This window comes from Plasmodium relictum (assembly GCF_900005765.1).
Source record: "Plasmodium relictum strain SGS1 genome assembly, chromosome: 8".
Lineage (NCBI taxonomy): Eukaryota > Apicomplexa > Aconoidasida > Haemosporida > Plasmodiidae > Plasmodium > Plasmodium relictum.
The window spans coordinates 195,609-210,210 of record NC_041686.1 but is presented as its reverse complement, the minus strand read 5'-3'; the positions used below and the strand labels follow the sequence as shown (position 1 = coordinate 210,210).

At 18.6% G+C, this 14,602-nt stretch overlaps 3 protein-coding genes across 3 annotated transcripts; 1 reads left to right on the top strand and 2 right to left on the bottom strand.

Moving 5' to 3' along the window:
* Positions 1 to 550: 550 nt before the first annotated feature.
* On the bottom strand, positions 551 to 5,752 carry HDA2 (histone deacetylase 2, putative; the record flags this gene model as incomplete). Its single annotated transcript, XM_028676115.1, has 1 exon — positions 551 to 5,752. One exon carries the CDS (start codon positions 5,750 to 5,752, stop codon positions 551 to 553), a length of 5,202 nt encoding a protein of 1,733 aa, XP_028532636.1.
* Positions 5,753 to 7,780: 2,028 nt separating this feature from the next.
* On the bottom strand, positions 7,781 to 9,388 carry PRELSG_0805600 (eukaryotic translation initiation factor 3 subunit 7, putative; the record flags this gene model as incomplete). The annotated part of the gene is made up of 1 exon (XM_028676114.1): positions 7,781 to 9,388. The coding sequence occupies one exon, from the start codon at positions 9,386 to 9,388 to the stop codon at positions 7,781 to 7,783; it is 1,608 nt and encodes a 535-aa protein (XP_028532635.1).
* Positions 9,389 to 11,008: 1,620 nt separating this feature from the next.
* On the top strand, positions 11,009 to 13,672 carry PRELSG_0805500 (conserved Plasmodium protein, unknown function; the record flags this gene model as incomplete). The annotated part of the gene is made up of 1 exon (XM_028676113.1): positions 11,009 to 13,672. One exon carries the CDS (start codon positions 11,009 to 11,011, stop codon positions 13,670 to 13,672), a length of 2,664 nt encoding a protein of 887 aa, XP_028532634.1.
* Positions 13,673 to 14,602: the final 930 nt, after the last annotated feature.

The following is a 14,602-nucleotide window of genomic DNA, read 5'->3' as shown; positions in this document are numbered from 1 at the left end:
AAGAAAAAAAATAAAATAAATATATAAATATAAAATAAGATATAATTTAACAAAAAATTATATACAAAAATAATTATGAGCTGTATTTATGCCCTCTAGAATGATAATTTACAAAAATGAAGTTGAAAATATGAATTAGGTTAAGAAATTAAAATTATATATATATAATTCTTTTTTATTCCTGAAAGATAAGTACATTGATTTAAAAAATAAAAAACAATAATATATATATTACCACAATTTGAATAATTAAAAAAAAAAGAATAAAAAATAAAAATATATTAAAAGTTAGAAGTGGATGTATTATATAAAAAATTATATCATATTTAAAATTTAATATATATATATATATATATTAAACCATACGGATATGCAAGATTTTAAAAATAAGTTTTATTTGGTGATTTTGTTTGAAAAATCCTAATATAATAATTAATTGCATTAATATATTAATCAACAAATATAATTTAATGATAATTATATATATATGAATACATATATATGCACTTCTTTTAAATTATTAATATTTATAATATTATGAATCATTATTTCACAGATCCAAATTATTATTTAAGTGAAAATTTTTGATTTTTTCGATTGTTTTTTTCAAAATACGATGAAGAGATATTATTCCTAATAAAAACCCTTCATCCTTTTCATTTGTATTTAAACTTGCATGAGCAAAATCAATTATATATACATCAGCGCTTTTTAATATTTTTGTATTTAATTTATTATCCATATATATCTTTTTTTCTTCATTAGTTAACGACTCTTCAAAAAGTTTTTCAATTTCTTCCTTAAAGTCATATATTTCTTCATAATTTTTCCTTTCATTATTATAATTTTTTTCTTGTTTTCTTCTTTCATTTCTTTTTATTTCATTGATACAAGTTTCCTTTTTACTTTTATTGTCTTGTGATGATAATAAATTTATTTGATTAACATTCTTTTCACTAATATATTCACTTTTATTTTTGGAGGGATCTGAGTCAAAAACAAATAATAAGCTTGATCCATAAAAAGCAAAATAGTTTTGATTTTCAAAAAAAATCTTCATCCTTTCTAATATTAATAATATTTTTTTTATTAAAAGAATAGAAAGACAAATATTATCACATGCAAAAAAGTATGAAATAAAAGCATTCACAAAATCATCATCATTCTTAATAGAATGTGCATCTTCTTTTGATATAAAGAAAGGTTTCTTTTTTTTTTTACACCAACCTATCAAACTCGTTAAATGAAATCCATGTGATAAACAAGATCTATTCTTAGCTTTTTCAATTTTCTTCTGAATTGATTCCTTATTGCAATTATCTCCATATAAACGAATGCCCATTTTTATATCGATAACACAAGGATGTCTCATAGTACTTAATACATTACTTAGACAAATAGCAGCTTTTTTTTCTTTTTTTAAAGACTTTTTAGGACTATTCATTAAATCACATTCTGTTTTTTCTTTTTTTTTTTTCTTTTTTTTTTTGATCCTATTTTTATATTCAATATCAGTTATGCACGCATTTTTTCCTACGTTGTTTTTTTCATTATAACTTGATTTGAAAAAATTATAGCTTTTATTGTGAAGATTCATAATATTTTCATCTACAGTTGGCATAATGCTTTGCTTAAAACTTTTTGCTTTATTTTCATCTTGCTTGCAAGCATAATTTTTTTTGCTAGTATCTTCTTTTGTACAATTTTTTTTTAAATCATTTACATTTATTAATTCAGTAGGATTAATTGTGTAATTTTTTTTACTACTATTATAATTTTTTTTAATAGGGTGAATACTTTTTAAGATTTCTGATATACATTTGTCAGTGTATGTATCCATTGAGTCATATAAGTTTTTTTCAATAGAAAAATATGTTTTTGTAATCTTCTCATTATTTAATTCATTTATCTGATTTTCTTTTAGAAAAACATAATAACAAGGAACAGTAAATTTTAAAAATTGTTTTGCTAATCTTATTTTGTCATCGGAAAATTCTCTGTATATAGGAATGCTACAAATTTTCTCTTTATCTTCTAATATGGACGAGTAATTTTCTTTTGTTTTTGCAATACATATTTTTTTTCTGCAACATAAATATAACCAGGCATAAAAATAAGCTTCCGATTCTGAACACAGTTTTATTATTTTTGTTATTTTTTTGTGAACTGGCAAAATCCATTGATTCTTATGCCCACTTCCAAAGAAAAAAATAAAACCCTTTTTTCTTTTTGTATACATCTTAAAAGAATTCATCATTTGTTCTTCATTATATTTTAAATTAGTTAAATCGCAATTAATAGAGCTATTGTTTAAATCATTAATTTCTGAATAATTTGTTTGATCATTATTTCCTAAATTTGTTAAGTCCCATGTCTCCACATTTTTATTTAAATTTTCAATTATATTATAATTTGATTTTTTTTTTTTCTTTTCTTTACCTTTTTTTTCCATATTTATAATTGGAAAATATGACGAAGCATTAATATCTTTACCTATCTTTAATTTTAATCTATTTAATATTATAACTTTTTTTTTGCTGTTTTTGGAGCTGTATGAAGTATCATATTCTGTTTCGTCATTAGATATGCATAAATCCCTATGAGATATATTCGATATTGTTGTTGATGATTCTGAAGAATATTTTATGCATTTTTGAGTAAAATCATTTAGTTTTATTTTATTTTCTTTTAGATTTATTAGATTAATAATTCCACTGCTGCAATAATTATCAAATAATTTATTTTCCATTTTTAGTTTATCTTTAGTTATTGTTTCCTTAGGATTTTTTTTATTTTTATATATTGCAACTTCTTTCTTTATGAAATAATTATATGGCGGTAGTTTTATATCCAAATGAAAAGGATCTCCTTTTAATATACATGAAAAATATTTTATAACTTTATATGTAGAATAATGCAATTTACTAGTTGCTAATAATTTTTTTTTTTTTGACGTTGTATTTATATGGGTATCTTTATTATATAATTCTATAGATTTGTTGTAGCAATCCAAATAATTTCTTAGTTTGTAAAAATTATTTTGTGTATCATTATTTAAGTTATAGTTAAAATTAATGCAATTGGAAAAGTTATCTAAATTAAATACATTTGTATTTTCAATATTTGTTTTTTTATCTAAAAAATTTTCAGGGTTATAATAAAATTTTTTTGTAGATGAATGAGAATAGAATTTATTACTAATATTAGTTTCAAATGAAATATTATTTTGCTTATTCATAAGTATCTCTTTTGAACTTTTTTTCATATATTTACTAGAATGTAACTTTTTTATGGCATTTTCTTGTTTGGAGTTAGTATTTTTTTTAATTAATGCTTTTATGCATGCCAAAGTACATTTAGGTAAATAATTCAAATTATATCCTCCCTCTAAAACTAAAATAATTCTACCATTACAAAAAATATTTGCAAAATTTTTTAATTGTAAAGTCATCCAATGATATAAATTATGAGTAAGATTGCATTCTCCTAATGGATCATTAACGGATGCATCAAAACCGCATGATATAAAAATAAATTCAGGTTGAAATTTTTTCAACATTGGTATTAGTAAATATTTAAATACATAATAAACATCGCAATTATTATATCCTTTTTCTAATGGTACATTAATATTAAACATATAACCATTTTTATCTCCTAATTCGTTTTTTGCTCCACTACATGGAAAAAACAAATTTTCTTCATTTACTTTACATGATTTTTTTGCTTTCTTATTGCTCTTTTTCATATTTTTATTATTAGAATTTTCGTTTGCATTTTTTGTGTTATTTTTTTTCTTATTTATTTTTACTTTTTTTTTGTCAAATCTATGTATAGAAAAGCATAGGACATCTTTGTCACTATAAAATATTTCTTGTGTTCCATTGTTATGATGCACATCCCAATCAAAAATAAAAATTTTTTTAATCCCATATTTTTTAGATATATATTTACAAGCAATACTTATATTATTAAAAATACAAAATCCAGAGGAGTTATTTTTACTACAATGATGGCCAGGAGGTCTAATTGCAGCAAAACCGCAAGTTATATCAGTAAAAGAATTATTATTATTACAATCATTCATGTTAAACATACTAGTAGAATAACTGCGATAATTTTTTTTAAACATTTTATAGTTTTGTATATTATATATGTTATCTAAGCCACTATATATTGGGTTTCCTTCTGGTTTCGCATTAATGAAATTTTCTTTATAATAATTATTATCAACTTTATAATTATTATCATAATAAATATCGTTATTATTACAGATTTCTATATAGATATCTTGGTTTCTAAATATGCTATTTTCACAATGCTCAGTAAATATATTATTTTTTGATTTTTCTCTAATATGTAAATTACTATCCGACTCAGAACGCTTTAAATGAATAAAATTATTTATTTTACTTCCCTCATATTTATTTATATTATTATGGGAAACATTTTTAAAAAAATTATAATTATAAAGAATTGATTTTTTAAAGTCAATAAATTTAAACTTCTCATTTTTATCAGACAAAATTGCATCACATAAATTTAACAATCCTCCAATAGCTCTTTTAGATACAATTCCCGTATGTGAAGTATAATAAGTATCATGTTTGTCAAAAGGGTATATAACTCTTTTCTTTTTATATTTTAATTTTTTTTTCAATGAATAAAAAATATTATTAATATGCCTACTTGAATGACATTGCTTTATTTCATCGAATAAAGCTTCTCTGCACTTTATTTGAATCATTTTATTTATAACACTTTTTTCTTTTAATTCTTTTATAATACATTTTATTCTATCAGGACTTTCTACATGATCTTCATCAAAATGAAAATTTTCACACATATATTCTTCATCACATACGAAACCTATACAATCATATTCTGCATTATTATTTATTATTTCAAAAGAATCATTTTTATGATTATTTCCCAATTTTAAGTGGTTATTTTTATCATCATCTGCCAATTTAAAAAAATTACTTTCGTTATTATTTCCAGATTTTTTATATATAGTATTATTATTACCATATATATTATTGCAATTCCTTTTTTTTTCACATATTTTATAAGTAAGTTCATTTTGGCATTCTTTATAACTAATGTCATCAATTCCGAAAATATTTCTACAGAAATTTTTATTATCTTGAGTTTCTTTTTGAGCATTTTTATTTATAGAAATATATAATTTTTGTAATTTATCTTTCTTTTTATTGTTTTCATCATCTTTCCAAATTTTAGAACAGTGCTTTTTTGTATTTTTAAAATTTTCTTTTATAGTATTATTTTTGCACTTATGCTTTAATCTTTTATTGAATTTTTTATTCACATTTTCAAATATATATAAATTGTCACTATTAGCATTACTAATATCTATATAATTTGTTTCTTTTTCATCAATAGGATCCCAATTTTTTTTTTTTTTTTTTTTATAATTTGGAATATTTAGCGTATTTTCTGACTTAAAATTCTCTATATTTAAATTACCTAAATTATTTATGTATATTTCTTTATGACATAAATCCTTTAAATCTAAAATAAATTTTTTGTTATCATTGGCTTTAATTTTTTTCATTAAATATGAATCCTTTATATTTCCATTAACATCATTTAGACCGCTACATTTTTCGATAAATAAATTGTTGTATGTCAATTTTTTATTGGGATTTTTTAAATGAGATAAATTATCGTTTTTAATTAAAATATTTTTATTTTCATTTTTGGTACTCTTATTTAAAATTTTGCTTTTCATATTTGATTTTATTATTAATTTATTAAGTTTCTATATTTATCTACGTTACTAAACAACAATTTAATTGCATTATATTGTATCTTCTTTTCTATATTACAGGGATATAGTCACCTTACAATTTTTTTTTTTTTTTTTTATATATATTATAATGTTATTCTTCTATAATGTTTATATATATATATATTAACATTTAAAAAGTATTATTAATTTTAATAAAATTCATAGTATACATTATATTTTAGACAAAATTGGAAAGATTGAAGTAGTTATGCTTTTAAAAATAAAAAATTAACTTAATTTTTTCATATTAAAATATAAATATATATATATATATATATATATTTAAAAATCTAGTTATAGATATATATATATAATAAAACAAGATAAAAGTAAAAAAAAATAGTAGATATTAATTAAATACGGAAAAAAAAAATATATCTAATTCTCTTATGCATGATTAAAATAGTTATAATAAAAAACTTAAGTAAAAAGAAAATAATTGTGTACTCTTCAACATTTTGTACATTTTGAAAATTTATAAAATATATTAAACATTTTCAGAAAATTTAAAATTCATTATTAAAATAAAAAAATGACTTGTATACATTAATACAAATAAAATTTACTTAAATATAAAAAATATATAAAAATTTAGAAGAGAAATGTTTTAAAAACCTAAAAATAAAAATAAACAAATTATATAATACATATTTTAAAAATTTAATAAAAAAAAAATTTATTCTAATTTATGCATATTAAAAACTTTAAACATAAAAACGAAATAAATAAAGAATATATAATTATTATGAAATATATTTTTCTTTGAAATAAATATTTAAAAAATATATTTGTACGCATTATTTAAATATATATTTTTTTAATTCATTAATGTTTCTCAATTTTTTTAAGCAATTCTTATTTTGATAATGCAAAAAATAAAAAAAGATTAAAAAATTATATAGTAAATTTATATAAAAATAAACTAAAAAATAGTAAGATAAATTCAAAAGGAATAAAAGCAAAATAAATATAAAAAAAAAAAAAAAATGAAATAAAAATTAAAATAAAACAGAAAATTCATTTACCAATTTTTATAAGTCAAAAAAAAAAAAAAATAAAATAATAAAATTTAGTAACATAAAGATATAATATAAATTGATGAAGTTAGTTTAATAACATAAAAAACATTAAAAAAAAAAAAAAAAGAGATAAAGAAATATATTAGTAAGATAGCGATATATTTATACATTAAAGAATTTAGCAGGATGCTTAAATATAAAAAAATAATTATGCATTTAATTATAGAAAGCACATAAGTAATTACCTATATATGTGTAATAATAACAAAATCACTGAAATTAAAAATTAAAAATTTTATTAGTTTTTTTTTAAAGTTATAGACATAAATTATGTTATATATACGTATATGTTTATAAAACAAAACATTTTCAATATGTCTTTTTAACAAGAGAAAGAATTTATTAATAATAAATATATATTTCAAAATAATAAAAATAAAAAATCATATGATGGAATAATTATGAAGTTGTAGTACTGCGAAATAAAGTGTAAATTTTCTTAAATATATATAAAAAAATGAAAGAAACAAATTCATAACATAAATTTTATTTTTTTTATTATTATATCCTTAAAATTATCTTTTAAAATAGATTTAATTTTTTATTTCTCCATATTTTTTTGGTGTTCTAAATTTTTTTTATACAACAAATATTGTAGTTTTTCAAATTTTATTTTATGATTTGCTCCTTGCTATAATTTTAAAGTTATGAATCTTTTAAAGATACCAATTAATTTATATGATTTTGTAATACTATAAATACTTTAAAATTTTTATAGATTTAAGTTTTTACAACTTTTACTATTTTAATAAGAAAATAAATATATTTTTAAATGTTCAATTATATACGAAATTTTTACGTAAGAATTTTTCATGTATAAATTTTTGTGTTGGATAATTATAAATGTGTATATATAAATATGTAAAAATTAAAAAAAAAAAAATTTTTTTTAGTTATTATCGTCGTCGTTTGTGCAATACAAACGTAAAAGAGGCTTCAACGGATCTTTGAGTATAACATACTTTCCGTCTGGTCTTTCAGAAATAATATCAGTAATATATCTAACAATACCCCATATATTTTCATATTTTAAACCAATTTGAGTAGATAAATCTTTTGTTTTATGTGATTGTATAGATAATATATGATGATTTTCTGCATCATTAATAGTTTTTCTTGAAATAAAACCTAATTTTAAATCATCACATCCACTTAATAATGCTTGGCAAATGAATTTTTGTAATTTTGATGTATTATTACGAATTTCATTTGCTAAAAGTGCTCCCTTTTGATTTTCAATTTGGGATCTCCAATTTTTATGACTCTTAATATCATATTCATTTAAAGCACATATATAAATGTATGAATTATTAGATCCTTTAATTTTTGAATGAATTTCTCCTCTTGTTATCAATGTATAATTTTTTTTTAAGTTACTATTAGTTAAGGGGGGTATACTAATTTTTCTGTATCTATAAAGGACATCAGATGGCTTATTAGTTTTCGTTCGAAAAAGAGCATTTTCATATTCTTCTGCTATTTCATTTTTTAATAATACTTGTTTTCTAAATCTCTGATTAATTTTTATGGCTTCAAAACCTAATGCTTGTAAACTGTTAATTTTATTTTCATTATCTTGTGTTGGTGCATCGATAGAATTCTCATTAACTGTCAATAAATCAACAATTGAATCTTCGTCTTTATCAATGATAATTTTATTTCCTTCTTTTGTAATTAATAAATGCCATGAATATTTTGATTGAACAGAAGACATGAGACAAGCTAAAATTTGATCTGTTGAAACAATTAAAAATGTATTTTCTTCTTTACATTTATTTTCTTCAGTAGGTATTATATCCATCAAAGATTTATCATCTTTTGTTTTTGAAGCTAAATAATCTAAATCTTTATTTAAATGCATTAGAGCAGGAGGGTTTTTTACATTTATATTTTCAATTTTCTTATCATAATATAGTGTTTTTCCTTTAAAGCATATATCTTCAATTTTAAAATGATCTAATTTTATTAATTTTTTTGGTAATTCATTAAACAATATTTCACATTCAACTGTCCATACTGGAGTAGGTTCAATACTCCATTCAGTGAAAATTCTATGCCTTGCATTAATTCTAGCTGTTTTTGCTTGTTGTAATAGTTTTTGTTTTTTTTGTTCTGCTGTTTTTATTCTACTGCTATATAAATTATCTTCATCTTGTTGTTTTTGAGTAAATGCCTGAGTAGTCTGTTTATTATGAATTTTTTTTTTGCTATATAAATTTCCCTTTTGCTTTTGACTTGCACGCAAATCAACAGTTTGAAATTGTAACTCTTCTTCTAACGTATTTGCATCATTTGTATTTTTATTTATATCTTTTAAGTTTTTCTGATAATTACTACTGGTAAAATCACATATCTTTCCTATTCTTTCAAATTTCATGGATGGCTCAAATTGATATTTTTTTATTTCAGGCATACAGTAATTTACTAATTCCTCATTTTTTGCATCGGGCCCCCATGATCTGCAATTTACAATTCCGCTTATTTTAAAAGTGGACATTTTGTTAAAAGAGAAAAAAAAAAATGTAAAATAATAAATGAAATTTTATATCAATAGTAAGTACCAGTAACTTTATTATACATTAAATGCTTTCATTAAATAATTAAGTTTTATATTTTACAAATATTTATAAAAAAAAATTACATAAGTATATCAAATGTTTCATTTATTATATATGGATATGCATACATTTAATTTATATGTAATAATAATAAATAATATATATTTTTTCGTTTCTCTTTTTTTAAAATGAAGAAAATATAAAAAAATAAGCAAATTCCAATTATAACAGTAATAAAAAAAAACTCATATATATTAAAAATAAGAGTGTTCAATTTAATATATTTTAATTTAAATTTTTTTTTTTTTAAATAAATAAAATTACCTATTTGAGAAAATAGAAGATAATTTATTTATATATATATATATATATATATATATATATATATATATATATATATATATATATATATTTTAAATATAAAATATTTTAATAAACAAGTTTAAAAAAAAATGAAACATCTTTTTATCTACATAAATTCAAAAGATAAATATATATATTTTTTTTTTATTTATTTCTTTTCTTCTCTACTTTTATTTATATCATTAAATCTTATTTTATTGAATTATATTAAACATAATTACATTCTAAAAATTTATTTACATCTTATTATACTTAATTATTTTACATTTCTTATTGTTCTATTTTTTTTTAAGAATATTTGTATTTTTCTATATATTTTTACTTTTATTTTTTTTATATTTTTCTGATTATTTCAACTTATTTCAACTTTTGTAGCATTAAACTAAAATAGTATTTTTTTTTTTTTTTTCATTTAAACGGGAAATAATTTTTTTAGTTGTTTTTTATAACTATTTTAGGAATATATTTTAAAAATTTTTAAATATATGCTGTGTATGTTTCTTACCCTTTTTATTTGTTATATTTTTATATTTATTTTACTTTTAATTTTTATATAGTGACATTTTTTTTTTAGGAGTAAAAAAAAAAATATCAAAAAAAAAAAGAATAAAATTCTTTATTGTTACGAATAGCATATATATTTTTTATTAAAAAAAAATTAAATGTAAATAGTATGAAATTATCTATTATTTTTTATAAAAGTACAAAATAGAACAAAATGTAATTCTTATTTTAATAATAGAAAGTGATTTTTAATTTATCTAAATACTTTATATATATATATTTTTTTTTTATATTATTTTATTTTTCCTTAATTTTTCTGTTTTCATTGATTTAAACTTTTTTTTTCTTTTTTTTTTTAAATTAATAAAAAAAAATTTACCTCTTAAAATTCTTTTATTATCAGGGAAAAATTATTTTTTTTTATGTATTTCATATTAGTAACTTAGTTTGTATTAGAATATAAGTATATATATATATGTGTTATATAAATAAAAATAAGAAAAAAAAAGGTTATTGTATTTATTAAAAAAAATTGTTTAAATTTTATGAAATAAAAAAGAGTGATAATAATTTTTTTTTTTTTTGGGAAAAAAAAAATTATTTAAATAAAAATTATTTCGTGTAACAATACTATATAAATTAAATACACATTAATTCAGTTGTAGTGAAATTCTTTTTGAATATTAAAAAGAATGACAAATCTAAGATATGCTTTATATAAAAATCTCATAAATAAATATAATAGGAATATAACTAATAAAAAATATAATTTATATAGAGACGATTTTTGCAGAAATATTTCTATTCCTAGTAGTTCTCAAACACGAAAAATAAATACATATAATATTCAAGATGACAACTCTTTTAAGAAAAGAAAAAAAAAAATTTCTTTTAAAAATGCTTTTTTTTTAGCATTATTATTATATAGTTCTTACGAAAGTGTAAATTTATATGAGAACAATGAATTTGTAAAAAGAAAAATAGAAACTTATCCTTATTTATGTGATATTATAGAAAAGCAAATAATTCCATATAAAATTAATTTTGATAAAATTTTGGATAAGGGTCAAGAACATATAAAATTACATATGAAAGATGTGCAATCAATAGATGAATTTTATTATCTCATGAAATATATGATTTTAAAAATTTATAATAATTGCAAAATCTTTATTAATATAAAAATAAATAATATTTTAAAGATGCTTGATAAAATAACTATGAAGCCTAATGATAATCCAGAAGATTTCAAAAATGTAGAAAACTCTGAAATTTTAAAAAAATATGAAATAGAAAACAGGAATTATGACAATAGTAATAAAGAAGGTGAAATAGATCAAATGCATATAATAAAAAGTTATGATAAAAATAATAAAAATACAAATTCTGAAGTAGATACATTAGCAAACGATACAGAGAACGATTCTGAATTATTCAACAAATTAGATACATTTGAAATAGGGAAAAATGAAGATATTCATAATTCAAATAATGAGAATAACATAAATTCTTGTCCAATTGATTATAATCAAGATTTCAATAATTTTCTTAATCACATAGAAAAAGAGTCACAAAAACAGGAAATACAAAATGAAAATATAAAAGAAACGTTGTATGAAAATATAGTAGCAAAAGTAAAAGAAAATAAATTAGAAGATATGTTGGATGAAAATTTAAACTATGAAAATAGAATTAATTTTCAAAATCAAACTTATGAGGGTTCTCAAGAAAAAGAAAAAATGAATGAGAATTTAGGTGACGAATTCCAAAACGAAACTAATATTGAACTTTTAGATAATAATAATTATAATTCTTCAATATCGTTAGATAATATAAAAGAAATGGATGATATATATAAAAAATTTTCTAAAACTATCAGTGATACTATTTCAAAAGAAAAAGAGACAAATTACATTTCTCAAGCAAAAGAGGAATTGAATGAAAGTAATATAAAATATTTTAAAAAAAATGAAGAAAAAATAAAGGAAGATATAAATAATATATCAGGTTATGATTCACGAAATAAAAATGAAATGAATGAGAATAAATACAAAGTAAATTTTATTAATGAAGATGATGAAAAAAAAATATCTAAAGAAGATATTACGAAAAAAAATGATGATTTAAGAGAAAACTATTCTTTAAATTCAGTTGATTATAAAATGAATAATGAACAGACTGTAAATAAATTAAAAAAAAAAAAAAATAATGATAACAATTTAAAATGTAATTTAAGTATTAGTACGATACATGAAGAGAATGAATCAACTGAAAAAATTTTTAATGATATACATTTAAATAATAGTTTTGAAAAAAATTTAAAAGATTTTGAAAATACAATAAATAACTTAAATGAAAAAGAATTAAAAAATAAAATAATAGAGATGTTCATAAATGAAATAATAACAAAAAAGTATAAAGATATTTTATTGGAGGAAGAGAAAGAAATATTAAAGAAAATGTTAACCGTTAAATATAACAATATTTTTTTGAAAAAGAAAAAAAAATTACAAAAAGATTTAAAAAAAAATATGATAAAAAAATTGAAGGAAGAGGAAAAAATATTAAAAGAAAACTATGAAAAAGAAAAAAAAAGTTTTGAAAGTAACTTATTAAATTTGAAGGAAAAAGAAATGGATATAGAAAAAAAAAAGATAGAAAATAAATTAAAGTTAATTGAAGAAAACTATTTGAATAAAATGAATATCTATGCATGTGATATAAATATGATGAAGGACAAATTTTCTGAGGATCAAATTAAAAATATAAATTTAGAAAATATTAATGATATTCAAAATCAATTAGTGAATTTACAGAATTGTTTAATCCATGACTTATCTATTGAACCAATTTTGCCTGAATTAAAAAAATATTTAGAAAAAGATGTATTTTTAGATAAAGTGTTAAAAATATTACCTGATGATTTCTTTTCACATAAGTTCAAACCAGTTAATAATAATGAAAAAATAAAAAATGAATTTTACGATTTATATAAAGAAAGCATAAAAGAAGCATTTTTAGATGAAAATGATAATTATTTAAAAAAAAAATTTTATCAAATAATCTCTTATTTGTATATAAATCATGAGTCTACCCTAAATTTTATTTTAGTTCGTACATTAAAAAATTCTGTATTAAAAGAAAACTTATTAAACTTATCATATGCTTTAAATAGTATAGAACAAAATAAATTAATAGATGCATTAAAATATATAAATGAATTGAAAGGAAATTGTAAAAATACTTTTTTTTCTTTTAATGAGAATATTAAAAATACATTATTGTTCAGATTTTATTTAAGATTAACTATATCAAGGCTTATGCTAACAAGCAAAACTTTAAAAACATATCAGTAAACATATATATATAAAATTCAACTGAAAATATATATATAGATGTAATTTTTTCATTGTAGTTGAAATATAACTACACATAACTTTTATAACTACTTTAAACAAAAAAAAGAAAAACAAAAAAATAAATAAATAAATAAAGTATATATTTAAGATATAACCTACAATAAATTATTTCTTTTTTTATGAATATTAATAGAACAGTGAAGATATACATTTATTATTATTTGTTCAAACTTTTTAAAAAAAATTTTTAACTTTAAAAACTATTTAAATAAAAGATTATATTTCAAAATCAACGGACATTTATATATTAAATAAAAAATATAACAAAATATATATGGATGTGTATTTTTTAAATGTAATGAAAAAAAAAATTCTCAAAATTTTATATTTCTTTTTCCTTTTTTTTTTATATCTTTTTAAATTATGATATTGCATGAATTAAAAAAAATATATAAGAAATAAAAAAAAAGTAATATAATGTAATAAAAAAAAGTAAAAATGTCGGAGATATATTAATAAAAAAACATTTAGAATATTTATGGCAGAAAAAAAAAAGAATAACATAAAAATGTAATGTTATGAATTAACTGAAACATAATTTTATGGCTTATTAAAAAAAAGTAACAAAAATCATCATATGCATACTTAAATAGTTATAATTCTACTAAGATTTTTTTCTGTTTTTATTCACATTATACATATTTTGAAGGAAATGTTTCATAGAGTTTCGAATGATTAAGTTAACTTTTTAATATTTTATGTAATGTTTCAACAAAAATACAAATTATGTATATTATTTTATTTTACTTGTTTTTCTGATCTACTAATTTATAAATTTTAATTTAAAAAAAAAAAAAATATAAATATAAATAAAAATATGGATGCGCTTAAAATTTTAAAATTAAATATAAATATATAAATAATAAA